The sequence below is a fragment of the Periophthalmus magnuspinnatus genome, chromosome 20, assembly GCF_009829125.3.
Source record: "Periophthalmus magnuspinnatus isolate fPerMag1 chromosome 20, fPerMag1.2.pri, whole genome shotgun sequence".
Classification (NCBI taxonomy): Eukaryota; Metazoa; Chordata; class Actinopteri; order Gobiiformes; family Gobiidae; genus Periophthalmus; species Periophthalmus magnuspinnatus.
Window position 1 is genome coordinate 12638914 of NC_047145.1, and position 14836 is coordinate 12653749.

General features: G+C 39.4%; 1 protein-coding gene across 1 annotated transcript in view; it reads right to left on the minus strand.

The window, feature by feature from the left end:
• Positions 1–4918: 4918 nt before the first annotated feature.
• tgfbr1b (transforming growth factor, beta receptor 1 b) overlaps positions 4919–14836 on the minus strand; it is a 47362-nt gene continuing 37444 nt past the window's right edge. The window contains exon 9 of the mRNA XM_033985455.2: positions 4919–10701. Within this exon, the coding sequence (XP_033841346.1) occupies positions 10576–10701 (126 nt within the window). The 3' untranslated portion in view covers positions 4919–10575. The remainder of the gene's footprint in view (positions 10702–14836) is intronic.

Here is a 14836-nt window from a genome sequence, read left to right on the forward strand (position 1 = left end):
GTTATATGTCTGGCACCCTCTGCTGGCAACAGTGGGCATTTAAGCAATTTGGAATAAAAAGAAACAATAAAGGTTCATGTCAATCTGATGCTGACAAATAGACGATAAAAATAACTACTACTACTATGTGTATGCAGGTTTTAATTACTTACTGAATTACTTTTTAAAGCCATTACCATTTGTACTTAGAATCGTTAACTTGATCCTGTTGTATTTTCACATAACACCACTAGATTCTACGTTAGACCTACGTTACTGCTGTCTGATAGTGTGCCAGCTCTGGTCTGACAGAAGAAGACTAGAGAGCACAGGTGAGTCTGAACAAAAGCCAGGTGAGGAGAGAGTGGACTGGTTTCACTTCTGCCATCTACTGGTAAAAACAAAAATCAAATAAACTTAGAGATGGTAACTTTATGTCTGCTATATAGCTATAATCTGTGGATCATTATGTTATAATTTGCACATTTTAAATCAATATTAATCTAAAACAACTTAATAAAAGAAACAAGTCCTTTGACTTCCACTGACTGCGGTGTCCAGTTGGAGCTGATATTGCCATAAACAACATCACAACAAAGAGTCAGCACCTCTGATGATAGCTGCAAATCAGCCACTAGCGAGCAGCAGATTTTTTTTCATTTGTACTTAAAAATGACTGCGCAATGCTGGCAAATCCTGCATGTATCACCGATTAAAATTGGAGAAGTAAGTTGAGAGCAGTGGGCGTATGCCAGTGGCGGTGGAAATGGGGATTAATCTGCAATATGGTGTGAAAATAAGCAATTAAAGATGGCTCAAACCTGCATGAATTACTTTAAATACAACTTTGGGTAAGTAAATGCTGAGGGAAAACAACAATAACATGGTTAAAAGCTCTAAAAAGTTGATTTTGTGTCATACATATGTTTTAAGGGCAAAAGAAAAATTTCAATCTATGAAGACCAGTGGATGAAATGTTAGGAGACCCTTCTCCAGATTTTGCCTTCTACTGGTAAACATTTTATTTGAGAAGATACAAGTAACAAGCTTGCATCCTGTCATACTAGTGCTGATTTTTCTGTTTACAAAACTTCATTTGATTGCAAGAAAATGTTAGATGAGTCTCCATCTAACCAACATCATGGACAAAATTGCTCCCATAAAACTGAAAATAGTTTGTGGTAAACAGAAGACATCCTGGATAAACTGGTCAGGTGAGGACAGGTCCTGTTGAAAGTCAAAGCACAAATGGTGCAAATCAAAGTTGAAATCTGACCATTCTGTTTATAAAGAAGAGCTTGTTAATTACAACAATACAGTAACACATTTTTACTAGTTGTAAAGGAAAATATTAACAATTCAAGATTCTTGTTTAATACAGTGGATAAATTGATCAATGCTCTAAAATCCCTACCACTGGAATTGTGTTCCTCCAAAAATTGCAATGAGCTTGCTCACTATTTTACAACCAAAATCACTGATATTAGAAACAAAATGATTATGGGCAATACATAGTGAACTCAGAATGTTCAGCAACATGTGCTCTAAATGTCTTGCCAACTAAGTTCTTTAAAACCTTGTTCAATTATTTTGGCACTGATCTTTTAAAAAATTGTTAAACGATCCCTGTCATCTGGCACATTTCCCAAGTCTCTTAAAACATCTCAGCTGAAAAACAGTCATCTTGATCCATTAGCCCCTGAAAACTATGGACCAATATCCAACATACAAAACTGGCAAAAATAACTGTATATCAGCAACTGCTATCATATATCACTACAACAGCTTGACAAATACAATCTAGCTTTAGAAAACTTTAGAAAAAAAATGTTAACGACCTAAAAATCAATACCTATATATATATATATATATATATATATATATATATATATATATATATATATATATATATATATATATATATATATATATATATATATATATATATATATTAGAGCTACTTAACCTCTTTTCTCAGAAGAAACATATTTTAAAATATTAATAAAGGCTCCCAAAAATGTGTTGGTGAAATTAACTTTGTGTTTTTATTTAATTTTTAGATGTTCTAAAAACTTATTAGGCTGTGTTTCTTAATGACTTGTGAGATGTCACTTAAAAGAATTAATTTTGCATGTTTAAAATTCACAGGGGAAAGTTAGCACATTGAGGAACACCCACCCGACATTGTAAGAACATGCGAAATCCACTCAGTCTGACAATAAACCTAGCAACTTTCCCTCTGTGAGGCAAGAGTTACCCAAACATCCACACAGAACACTACTTTGTTCTTTTCTTTACTACTTGTTTTACCGATAAAACGTTTCTATTTTATAAACCCCTGATTTATTTGGCCTTTGCATGCTCTACTGCCCCCAATTGATCTTAAACTGATTATGCAGCACACTATCCTCACCACAACGCTGCACTTTTGTAAAAACTACATCCCCTCTTCTTGTGTTGGGACAGTAAATATATTCAAAGAAAAAACAAAAGTCATTGTGGATTCCACCCCTGAACGAGGCCAAACAAAGCGGTTGAGGGCGACGTTTTATAAAGTCACCCTTTTCACAGTTTGGTGCACACGGCTCGGCACTTTCACCACGAGCTGCTCCGTAAACAAAACCCTCTTAGTGTCGATCTCACGGGTGATAAACAAAAGTTCTTCAAGGGCGCAAAGATAGAATACCAAATATAAAAACATGAACTTTTAGCAGACCTGACATCGACACAAACAGCTACCTTGGCTGACAACAAAGTGCAGAGGAAAGAGTTTGGGGAATGGGAAATTGCTGGTTTGTGTGCAAGGTATTTTATATAGCGAGTCCTATCTCATGTTTCAGTAGCTTCTCCAGAATGTTTTTATTTGTCCTCATATGGGACTGGAGGAGCAGGTTTACTTAAAAAAAACAAAAAAACAAAAACAGGCATACTTCAAAATTTAAATATAGCCTGTTTTCATCATAAGAAGTTTATTGTTTATTGGGTGTAGGTTTTTGGTCAAGATGTAGTTGATGTAAGGTAATCTTATATGTAAGATTAATCTGTATTGTCAAACTTCTGTCATTTACTTCTATTAACTAGTGGTTCCCCGAGTGGGGCCTGGGTCAGAGGTCAAGGATTCAACGAGAACAAAATAAATAGTTTGACAGCAGCCGCACACTTTACATGACAGGGGGCTAAATACTGCAAGGTGTAAAGGAGCAACATGGGCTTTCCTAATACAGTAAGGGTATTAGCAACAAGGCTGTTATATACTAACCTAGGCTGCTTATATTAATTTGTATAATGTCTACAGTCTATAATCAAACAAATGAAAGAGCAGGACAATAAACATATAGCCTATATTAGACAGATAAAATAATGGTGTGCTGCTTAAACATGAGCATTTCGTTTCTATTCATTTTATCTCTCTTCTGGTTAGGCTAATCTGGTGCAGAGGTTATCTAGATGTACATAGGGCCCTACAAGCAGAGCCGCAGCTTCCTATACACAGACTAGGTACGTTAAACAGGGCCCCGCAGTTCTGAAGGGCCACTCTTGTCTGTTGTATTTATCTCATGTCATGAATTTAGTAACTTTAGGCTGCAGTGGGTTCCTTTGCCTTCGCTGGTCAAGTGAATGACCTGTGCAGGAGCCGCAAATCATATCTTTGTGCATATTAATGAGCTGCGCTAGGTTATTCATACATGTGCACACATATTATACATATATCCGTCACACGGTAATTATTTGCACATTTATTTCAAGTTTTCCATGTCGTCACACTTGAGCCAGCTGAATACATTTAAATGCACAAGAAAACAGGAAAAGATTCTATAATATTCCACATTTTCTGCCCCCTCTGGTTGATAATCAGAAAAGTATTCTTGCCCATTTGTTGTGTCTGTTTGTGTTCACAGCCTCTAGAAATGTCTTTGTATTTGACTGTCCGATGTGGTTAATACATTTACATTTAGTGCAGATGATGACAGTTGTGTACATTATGTTTTGGATTGTAAATAATCAGTAGCCTGAGTTGCACTGAAATGGCAAGGGCCTCCAAAGCATACTTTGCTTAGAGCACCCTGAAGGTTAGATCCGGCTCTGCCTACAAGTCATAAAAATTTTGCAAATTTGTCACCAAACATAGCCTACCAAGGGCAGCCTAGCTGACCCTAATTAGAAACGTTTCCGTAACAATAAATTTGAATTTTGAATTTTGTAATAAGACTTTTAATGCCTTTCTCAGTTGCCGCTGGATGATGCTGTAGTACTGCACATGTCCACCAGAGTGCGCCCAGGCACCAGCTTTGTTCATTGATTCAGCCATCTCTTCTCATATGGCATCTAATGATGGTGTAGGCTTAATATAGGCTATATTAGCTCTCCCAAAAAAGGATCATGTCGGATGTTTAAAGTAGCCAAAATATTTCAACTTAAAAAGTCATAAATCGTCTTTGACTAAGAGGGTCTCTTTGGTCTTCCATAAATTTAAGTTTCTTCAATCCAAATAAAATCTGTTCTGCTAAAGAAATAACCTTCAGCTTCTTTCTGCTTGTGAAAATAAATAATACTGGAATGTGTGTGGCTCTGAGCAGTGTACTATCGGTCAGTGTCTGCTAGTGCTGTGCATGTGTCTGGCCTCTTGGTGGCGCTGTTGTACCACTGCTTGTGGAGTAACCTCTTGAGTCGATTTAACTATACCAGTTCATTTGGCTGCATTCATTAGTCTACATCAGCTTAAAAAGACTATTATACATAATTGAGGCAGTAGACTTTAACAACTTTGTGTGCTAGAAAGAAAACATTAAGTTCGAGCGGGCCTGTTTTTGATGAGGAAACAGACAAAAACAACTCAAGTTAGAAAAGTATGAAGCCAATACCAAAAAACAAAACTCTAAATCATGTATGACACTTTGAAGCAGTAATAATGTAATGACAAAGAACAGACAGGCGGCGCTGTAGTGAAAGCTTGCTTCTTTATTCACACGTCTACACAGCTATGTTAGAGTTAACATACGTGTCAATCCTCTACTTCCTATGCTCTTCCATCTGTACACTATAGAAAAGATGCGAATATGCTTAGAAAGAGTGGAGCGGGGAGGCGAGGGGCAGAGCTTGTCCAGGGGGGGCGTGTCCAGTCCGTGCCCCCAGGGAGCCGCCTCAGCCTCCCGCTCTTCTTCTGCACTTGAAAACAAAGACATACTGAACAAGGCATTGGTACCGAAGCTGGAGAGAGGGCTGTACAGCTGAGCACACAGGACAACACAAGGCCAGCGACGACAAAGTAGTACCCCGAAAATCATCAGAGAGAAGTAAACAAACCCAGTTATATACAGTGAGGTAAAACACATTGGTCTTCGAAGGAGGTATTCTCTTTTGATTAAGTGACCTTTTTAATTAATTTTTTTGTTTTGTTTCACTGCCGTCCGCACTTGGGGATGACATCGATAAAGTAGAAACGCGGATGCAGACACAATCGCATGCGAACTTGTCATTCAGTAGGGTCCAACCGAGGCACCAACTAATGATAAAGCTTTCTGCTACCTCTGAGCCCCAGCAGCCGCAGCAGCCTTCAGGTAGGAGGGAAATCACCATGGGGTCACGGAGGGGGTCACAGCCCTTTGGCACTGGCTCAGAATCACAGTGAGCGGGTGCGAGCATAGATAGGTCCGTAGACTTGCGGTGGCCCAGAGCTTGCATAAGGAGGGTAGGCTTTTTGGGCTCCGGCTCGGCCCGACTGGGGGGCTTGTACATTCACTTGAGTGGGCTGAGAGCTGGCATAGTCTGAGGTGGCTCGGTGTGCTGCTCCGGGGTGAGTGCCAAAGGGCTGCGGCAACCGAAAATGGATTTTGTTGGAAATTGCCAGTGGTTCTCAAAATGTTGGGTAAGTAATGTTAAAGAAAGGGCTAAGCAATCAACCGAATTTTAAACGAGATTCAGCTATCTCTAATAATCACTGATCAGCTTCTGTCTTTTTCATTAAGAGTTTTACAGCCATCAACCATCAGTAAAACCATGTCTTTGAAGCAGAATTTAGACTTTGGAGAAAGATTTTTGACTATTTTGGGGGTCTTTATTTAGCACTAAATAAAATAAAATAAAAAAATTGTGATGGGTCAAGAGATCATACTATCAAGCTCCAACTAGGCGTAAGTAAAGGTTAAGTGCTGGTTTTGTCAACCCTGTTTTAGACTTAGTACCACTTCCTTAGGTACAATTACATGTCTAGTTCATGTCCTAATCTTGGGTCTTGATTTTCTCTGTATTTAGTTTACACATTTTAGTCTGTCAATGCAAGTTAAAACACAGTAAAATGTGTCTACTTCTGGGTTGAAAACGTTTGAGAAACACTGGCAAACACAATTTCCATTAAAAGAAATGCGGTTTGAAATAATTGGCAAAGGCATGTCCAAACTTTTATAATGAAGGATCACAAAAATTAAGTCCTTTATGGCCCCAGCTCTTCCGTACAGGGGTATCAAAAATAAGAGTTTGCCCCAACGGTATGGAGCCAATGCTTAGACTAGGGCTGCACAATGTATCGCAATCAAATTGAAATTGCTATTTGAGTTGGCAGAATTATCGTAATTCTTGAGATAATAGAATGACCTCTGCAAAAAACAAAAAACAAAACACTCTTTTACCCTATAGTTTAGACTTCTAAAAACAGGGTCTGTAATGCATGGGATTCTTGTATTAGTGTAGTTCAGATTTTAGTGTTCTCTCAAATGTTAATGCTCCTGGAGTTGTTTGAATGTAATTGCAAATTAATTTAATTGCAAATCTAATCTCAATTGCAATTTGTTTTTCCAAAATTATGCAGCCCTAGTTTGGACAGCCCAGATTTACAATTATGGAGTTTTGACAGTATTTTGAATTTGTCCCGCGGTACAGTTGGCGTATAGGCTGCTGCGCTATGTGGAGCCAGTTGATAGTCTTCAAAAGGAGAAGAGGGAATGACAAGAGAAGGCAGGGACTCAGAGATCATGGGGGTCTCTGGGTTCAGTAAAGAAAAGGCTGCTGGTGCTTTTAAGACAGAATGAAGCTTTGTCCTGGTGTCGTGTTTGTTTTGTTATGTCCCAGAGAATGAGGCCGCAATGAGAGCACCGTTGGGCTGTGTTCGCGCTGAGCAGACAGGGGGAACAGGAGACCAACCAGGAGACGTGAAAGAAGCAGAGGGAGGGACTAGGGGGCGGGGGAGCCGAGCAGGAGAGCAAGAAGCCGTATAAACAGGACTACAAACGGGGGCCAGGAATGAGGGTACAAGGAAAAAAAATGGAGACTGAGTGAACGCAGGGGTTCTCAAACTTCTTAAGGCCACATACAAATATCAGTCAGAAAATATCCCAAGGACTCCCCATCTTTCTCCACCTTGACATAACAATGCAATTTAGTAAAGCCAGCTGAAACTAGAGATCAACCAACAACAGTTTTGTTTTTTTTTGTATAGCTGATGACGATTGTTTAGAAGAATCAAGAGAAACTGATGGCCGATATGCATTTCCGATATTTTAGGGGCCGATAAGTAGGGCAGATTGATTGCATCCCCCAATTTAGTAATTTAAATGTTCAAAATAAAGTTTTATGCACATTCTTTAGGTAGCTGGACAGCCATAACCAAAATATCGGTCTAGACAGAAATTTAAGGCCGATACCCTAAAAAGTGCAAATATCGGCCCGCTATAATGGCAAACTGATCTATCTCTAGTTCAAACCATGTATAAAACCTACAACAACTTCTAATAGTTTGTTTAGTATTGTATATATCATAAGAATTATTGTTTCAATACTACAATTTCTTACTTTTAAATATTTTAGGGACCCAAGTTTGAGAACGCTAGGAAAACAGGAACAAGGGCGGAGTAGGGAGCAGAGTAAAGAGACAAAGGAGTAGAAAACAGGGAGTACAAACTAGAGAGGGTACCTGGAGCAAAAGCAACAGGGAGACCAGAATAAAAATTAAACAGGAGACTATGGACCAGAGAAACAAGACAGAGGGGTTAGTGGTCAAAGGAGCAAGTTAAGAAGGGGAAAAGTACCGCTCCGCACAGTGCAAACACAACTTCACCAGGGGGCGCCAGGGCTCACTTCCACCATATTGCCCGGCCAGATATCCTTGGCCCCGATTTGCCTCACTGGGCCAACATCCAATCAGCACAGTCCATCGAACATTTAGTTTTTACATAGCAGCAAAAAAAAACTTCTTTCTTCAAATATCACAATTCTTTTTGTTTACTTCAAGAAAAATCTATTTACAAAGTTTACAAAGTCAGACTTGATTAAGACTGCTTCAACTCCGCTCCAACGGGCCAAGAAGGAGCCCATCTTCAGTCAGATATTTTGGAGGAAAAGGGCGCAGATGGAGATGAGGTTTAGGGGCAGTTCTGAGGTCCTCCTCAGAACTTAAGGAGGACGTTTTACTCCTAACCATAAAAGGTCATTTATTTTAAAGTCAGAGGACAATTCCGAGAGAGAATCCTCCTTAAATAAGCTTCAACGGGAGGGGATCCGACCTCACTTGGAACAATGAGGTTGGATGATTGCGGAATGTGACATTTGAGCAGACCTGAACGTTTGGCTTTCAATCTGACTTTTTTTTTTTTTTTTTTAAATCAATAGAATACACAATCTGTTGCTACACAAGATTATTTTTTTGTACAAAACTAGCACTTTGAATTGAAATATCCACTCGGGTGAAAAATAACTGCTTGTCTTGCGTTCCCTGCGGACAGCCTGGTGAGTTGTCCGGTGATGGATTGGCACAGAGTTTGGGCACTGCCTGGGTCTGTGGCAGTGGCGCGAGGAGGAGGAGCTAACGGCGACATGGCACAGGTGGGCAGCAGCACATACACACTAATGCGTCCATATGAGAGAGAGGGAGGTAAAAAGAGAGAGAAAGAGAGGCAGAAGCAGAGAGAGATGGAGAGAGGCAGAGAGAGAGAGAGAGGGAGAGAGAGACAATGCCACACAGCTCGCCCGCCCGCCAGCCAAGGGAGAAGGGCACTTATTGCTGAGCAGAAAGATATTCTCCAGATATCAGGCCATGTATGAACAATGGCTGACACGGCTAGCTATGAGCTCGGACTAGATGTGTGGCAATATTGGCAATGCAACAACTAAGACAAGACTGAACAGATGCTACATACATCTTTTACATGATCATAAAAATCAACAATATATAATACTCATTTTTTCATATAAAAGAAAATCAAGACTCTTATGTGTTGGTCCCTTAAGGCTTGCTAAGCTGAAATGAAGTCCACTTTCATTTTTTGTGTTCATAAATGTACATTCTAGTAGAAAAAGCGGTAAAAAGAAAAAGATACACACCTGGAAAACCTATGGCTTAGTAAATCTCCGTTTGCTATATTTAATGAATGTCACTGTCGAGCGATTATCCTACACCAACACTGAACTGAACCCAAAACATTTAGGGGCAACATCACATAGTATGCTTTACAAGTTTTGAGTTTGCCCCGCCACAGCACCTTCAGGGGGAGCTGTCCGGTGAGACTGAGGTGGTCCGGTGTGGAGTGGGTCCAGATGGCACCAGGCGCCGCGGGCTGCTGCTGATCGGTGCATAGAATGAGCCCGGGCCAGAGGGGGGCGGTAAAGCACTGGCACTTTCCGGTATAGCTGAGCATGGTATGGTTACGCAGGATATACAAAAGAACACTTTGTCTAGTGCTATTGCATATGTGGCAGCATGAATGAGGTCATCGTGTCCAGGTTGGTTTGCAAAGTGATCCCCTGCCTCCATAAAGACGATAGAAGAGAATAAATACAAGTGAGCAGTCGCCATGGGAGATCGCTCACAGATGAAGAAGAGGAGGCAAAGAGGGTCCAGCGGTGGACTGATACCTGAGGGCCGGTCCACGGAGGACTCTCTCCAAGAGGGCACAAAGCAGGGGCACTACCTTTTGAGGGGCGCACTACCTACACAAACTTTACATCTATATACATTTAGGAGAATAAAATAATTATAATTCTATAATAAACATTTGACATTCATAACTTATTTTAGATTATGATATACTGTGTAGAATACCATTCTATTCCATGTCATTTTATCTCAAAACTGGATCATTTAATCATTAACCAGACATGTGGGAGTTTGGACCCTTATTGATTTTTGTTGGGTTTGTTTTTGTGACCTGTGGGAAGGCCAATCACTGATAATACCAAGTGTTTTCAGACCCATGTTTTACTCACGGGCTGCCAGCAAACAGTCAGTTAACTTTATAATTTTTGGAAGACAATTAAAAAAAGTTTTCAATAATTGTTTTCATTTTGTCTTTTTTGTACATCTACTGTCTTTGCGGTCATGTCCATAAGATTTCTCACATCAAACCTGCTGTTATCTAACATTTAGTGTGCATGTCTCAGACGCTGACACACTGGGAGCCCTCCTGGAGAGTGTCCTGCTTATGAACATGGTGGCAGCTCCAGGCCTGCAGGGGGCTCTGTCCCGACCGAGGCCCCTTGGAGCTGATATGACAGATGGATATGAGGGTAGATATGAATGCCCTGTGTTCCCTTCTTGTTGTCACACTTCTTAAGACTGGCTCCATGACACAATAATGCTGATGAGTGGGCAGTGGAGGAGCCTGTACTCTACATCTTGATGCCCTCCTGTTGGCTGAGCTGAGACAGAGTCTTCTTGATGCGCAGAGCCGTGAGGCGGGCTGCACCGTTAGCATACCAGCACTCCCTCATGATCTTGGCCATTACCCGCAGGGCCTGGAACCAAAGCACAAAACACAGGTTACAGTATACTGCTCCCACTGGAGGAGTTCAGAGCCAGTATAACACTAACAGCATTATAAACAGCTGGCAGAACAGTTGGATAGATAGCATAATTAAATGATCATTTGGATGCTGTTTGTAATGGATGCCTCCTCTGAAGCCTTCGGATTATGGAACATATCTGCCTTGATCAAATATTAAGTGCCTGTTGGGCTGTGCCGTGTGCTCACTCAAACTTTAATGAGGATGTAATGGTTGAGCCGTGTGTGTAATCACTCGGACAAAGAGCTGCACATCAGATCGACCGCACTTCAAACTCCCTCTAGCACAAGCTCACCATATGCCCCTGAACACAGCCTGTACCCATCCTACACTGTGGATAGCCCCGATAAAGCCAGTTATACGAGACACATTCTGTGGCAACCCGAATACCATTCATACAAAATAATATTACTGGGGCTGCAAGATTAATCACTATGTGATCAAAATCCCAATTTGAATGGACGCAATTAGCACATCGTAAAGACTGCAGTTTAACTACCACAATTTCATCCACAAACAACAAAATATTGATTTCTTATTCTGCACAAAAAGTTCTAATCCTATTGTTTAGATCAGCACAAGCATGTTCTGAAAGATATGTGATTCTTGTATTAATTTGTCATTTCAAGGACCTAGTTCAGTCTTTTTCTTCTGTACATGATAAAATGTGAACTTTGAACAGAATCCTATCACTAAAAGAAAATTGCAAATCTAACGGCAATGCTTGTCAGAAAAATCTGTTAGGGCTGAACGATTTGTGAAAAATATCTAATTGTCAATATTGTTCTCTTGTATAAAGAGTAACAGTTGCAGTGTGGGTTGAGAGATTTTTACACTAGATCCCTTTCAGAACTTTTGCTGAGGTAAATTATAGGGCTAGCAGTTTTTATACACAATAAAACAATAAAACTGAATATTTTGTTCTTTGAGGAGGACATTATATTACCGAAGTAACTGCAACCTCTTTGATTTGATACTTTCAATTCAATTCCTGCAGCCTTGGTAACTTGCAACCACCCAAATACTGTTAGTGAAATCTTTCTCAGTGACACAATGTACTGGCAAGCTTCAAACCACTAACCCACACATCCATGTAAAAATCCATAATAACTGTCAAATATTCTGAAAGTTCTTGTTGAAATACTGTTTTAATTCACGTTTTTTAGTGGTTTTCAGATTCTAGATGATGGCATTCTGTCAGGTGAGTGCAAGAGTCAGTTTTTCCCAACAGATCCCACTAGGGCTGCAAGATTAATCGTAATCCAACTAAAATCGCAATTTGAATGGGCGTACCATAGCAAGTGCCATCAATTCCTTCACAAAGCTTAAATTTGTACAAATGTGTTATGAAATGTGATTCTGGTATTACTAATGTGTCCTACCGCAACTATGCAGATGACACACAGATCTATGTCTCACTGGCAGCAGGTGAATATGAACCAGTGGATTCACTCTGCCACTGTATCCAACAGATCAAAACAACGTTCTCCAGCTAAACTCAGAAGACAGAAGTCATAGTCTTTGGCCCACGGAAGCAGAGAAAATGTCAGCAGTCACCTCCAGTCTCTCTAAAACCTTCAAATCAGGCTAGAAATCTAGGGGTAATAATGGACTCAGACTTGAACTTTAACAGCCACATCAAATCAGTAACACCTGCAGCTTTTTACCACCTAAAAAACATTGCAAAAATCAAAGGTGTACTGTCAAAGCCAGACTTAGAGAGACTTGCATCCATGCATTTGTCTCCAGTAGGTTAGACTACTGTAACAGCCTGCTCACTGGCCTCTCCAAACGAGCCTTAAGACAGCTGCAGTACATCCAGAACACTGCTGCATATAAACCATCTCACACTCTGAGGACCTCAGGGACCGGCCTCCTCCTGGTGCCCAGAGTCAGGAGTAAACATGGGGAATCAGCGTTTCAGTTTTATGCAGCCAAAACTTGGAACGTTCTTCCTGAAAATGTGAGACAGGCATCTGCTTTGACAATGTTTGAATCCAGGCTCAAAACAGTTCTGTTTAGCTGTGCATATGACTGAAAGGTTTTTATTCTGCACTCTTCTGTTTTAATGTTATTTGTGATGTTTTGATTTGTGTGATTTTAATGTCCTTCTTATTCTGTAAAGCACTTTGAATTACTTTGTGTATGAATTGTGCTATACAAATAAACTTGCCTTGCCCAGTTCATATTTCAGTCTGTTAGTCAATTTGTTTGAACAGTTTTCAAATGTGAACTCTGAACAGAATCGCAAATTGAAAAGAAAAAAAAAAGTGATATTTTTCTCAAATTGTTCAGCCCTAGACTACACTGTACTTTGACAGAAATATCAAAAAATTCTGAACCTGAACAATTGTTGGCTTGACATTTTAACTCTCTATATTGCAAATAAAATCTGCATTTAAAGTGCATATAAAAGGTTAGAGCACACATTTCATTAAAACATAGTTAGCATAATAATATTTAAAATTTTGCTAAATAATCTTGTCTAGTTTTCCCTAATTTGACAATTTTGGTGAGGTTTATAGTTTTACTTTCTGGTTGGATATGGGTAGTAGATATGGCATTACCTCTAAGTATATCTACTACTGCTACCTCTGCCATAAGTGTTACCTAGCAATCATACTGCAAACAAGGGCCAAAGCCTTTCTAATTTACACAAGAGTTATGATTTGATGACTAAAAATGCACCACAACACCTTTATGTGGATAAATGAATGGTCGTAAATAAGTGTTCCTTTCACATATACTGTCCGTAAATTTTAATAGAATTTTGTGTATTGACATTAGGAAGAGAAACTCATTTTAGAACCCCACGTTACTTCTTCTACACTACATTATTGAACAAATACTTCAAATTCCATCAATTAAGTTGCAATTATAAAAAAAACGAAAAACGTTTCATTTCAGCTGCCCCCACCTGTGCTAAATATTATTGGCCAATAGAATGATATTATCTGAAACCAAGCAATATGAGTCACACAGTAAAAACGGTATCGCTTTGTCTTTCCATATTGTAACTAGCTTCCCAGACAGAAGTGGTGACTAGACATGTTGTTCCACTGCTCCGGTTGGCACGTCTTTGGTGTGGTTGTAAGCAGTTGGGATGACTCAACGTTTATACTGCGCTCCGACGCTCCCAGCCACGCATTCCTCTGCTCATTCATCGACTGGAGACTGGCCAATTTGCTCTCCGCATTTGGCAACAAAGAAATCTCATACGGGTAGTGTTTATGGGAAATTACTCAAGATCATCAAGATTTAGAATTTATTAAGAAAAGAGAATGGCATTGATCAGAAAAAGATCTAGAGTAAGCGTGGGTGTAGTACTGAGTATATGAGTATATGAATTCATGTCTGGTTTGGAGCCTAGGGTTAGAGTACGTGTGTAAGACTGAGTGGAGTGTGTGGGAAGTGCTGGCTGATGCTCAGACAGTCTGCAGTTATAGCCAGAGGAGGCAGCTACACACTAGGGATGTCAAAAATATTCAGGTCACAATGTAATCATAAAAACAAAAAAATATATATAACTGAAAAGCTTAGAGGCTAAATTAAAGCTGTAAACACTACCTGATTTTACCTAAAAATAACAAAAATATTTAAGCCACAATTTAAAGGTGCATTATGTAACTTTTGCATTATGTAACTTTTGCCTGTCACGATTATTATATCGACCAATCAAAGCGATTACATTTCCATGGTGGCTAACCCCTCCACCTGAAAAGTTACATAATACTCTTCTAATTGGCAAGAATTAATAATAATTGAGAGAATTTTAGAAGCTTCAATTCAATTAAAATTATAATCCAAAAATGCAGATTTATTAATCTGGCTGTTTATGTCACTTTAACCTGATATTATCAAGCAGATAGTGAATAATTCATAAATCATGATCGTTCTTCTCACAAAAATCATAACACTAAATTTGTACATTTGAAATTATATATTTTACTTCCCTATTATGAGCAAAGAAGGAAAAGTAATACATTTAATTTGAATGGGCTGAACTGAAGGTCATTTAGTTTTTCATAGGATATCAAAACTTGAAATGCAGACTCAAGTAGTACATAAACTGAAAATTGCTTTAACA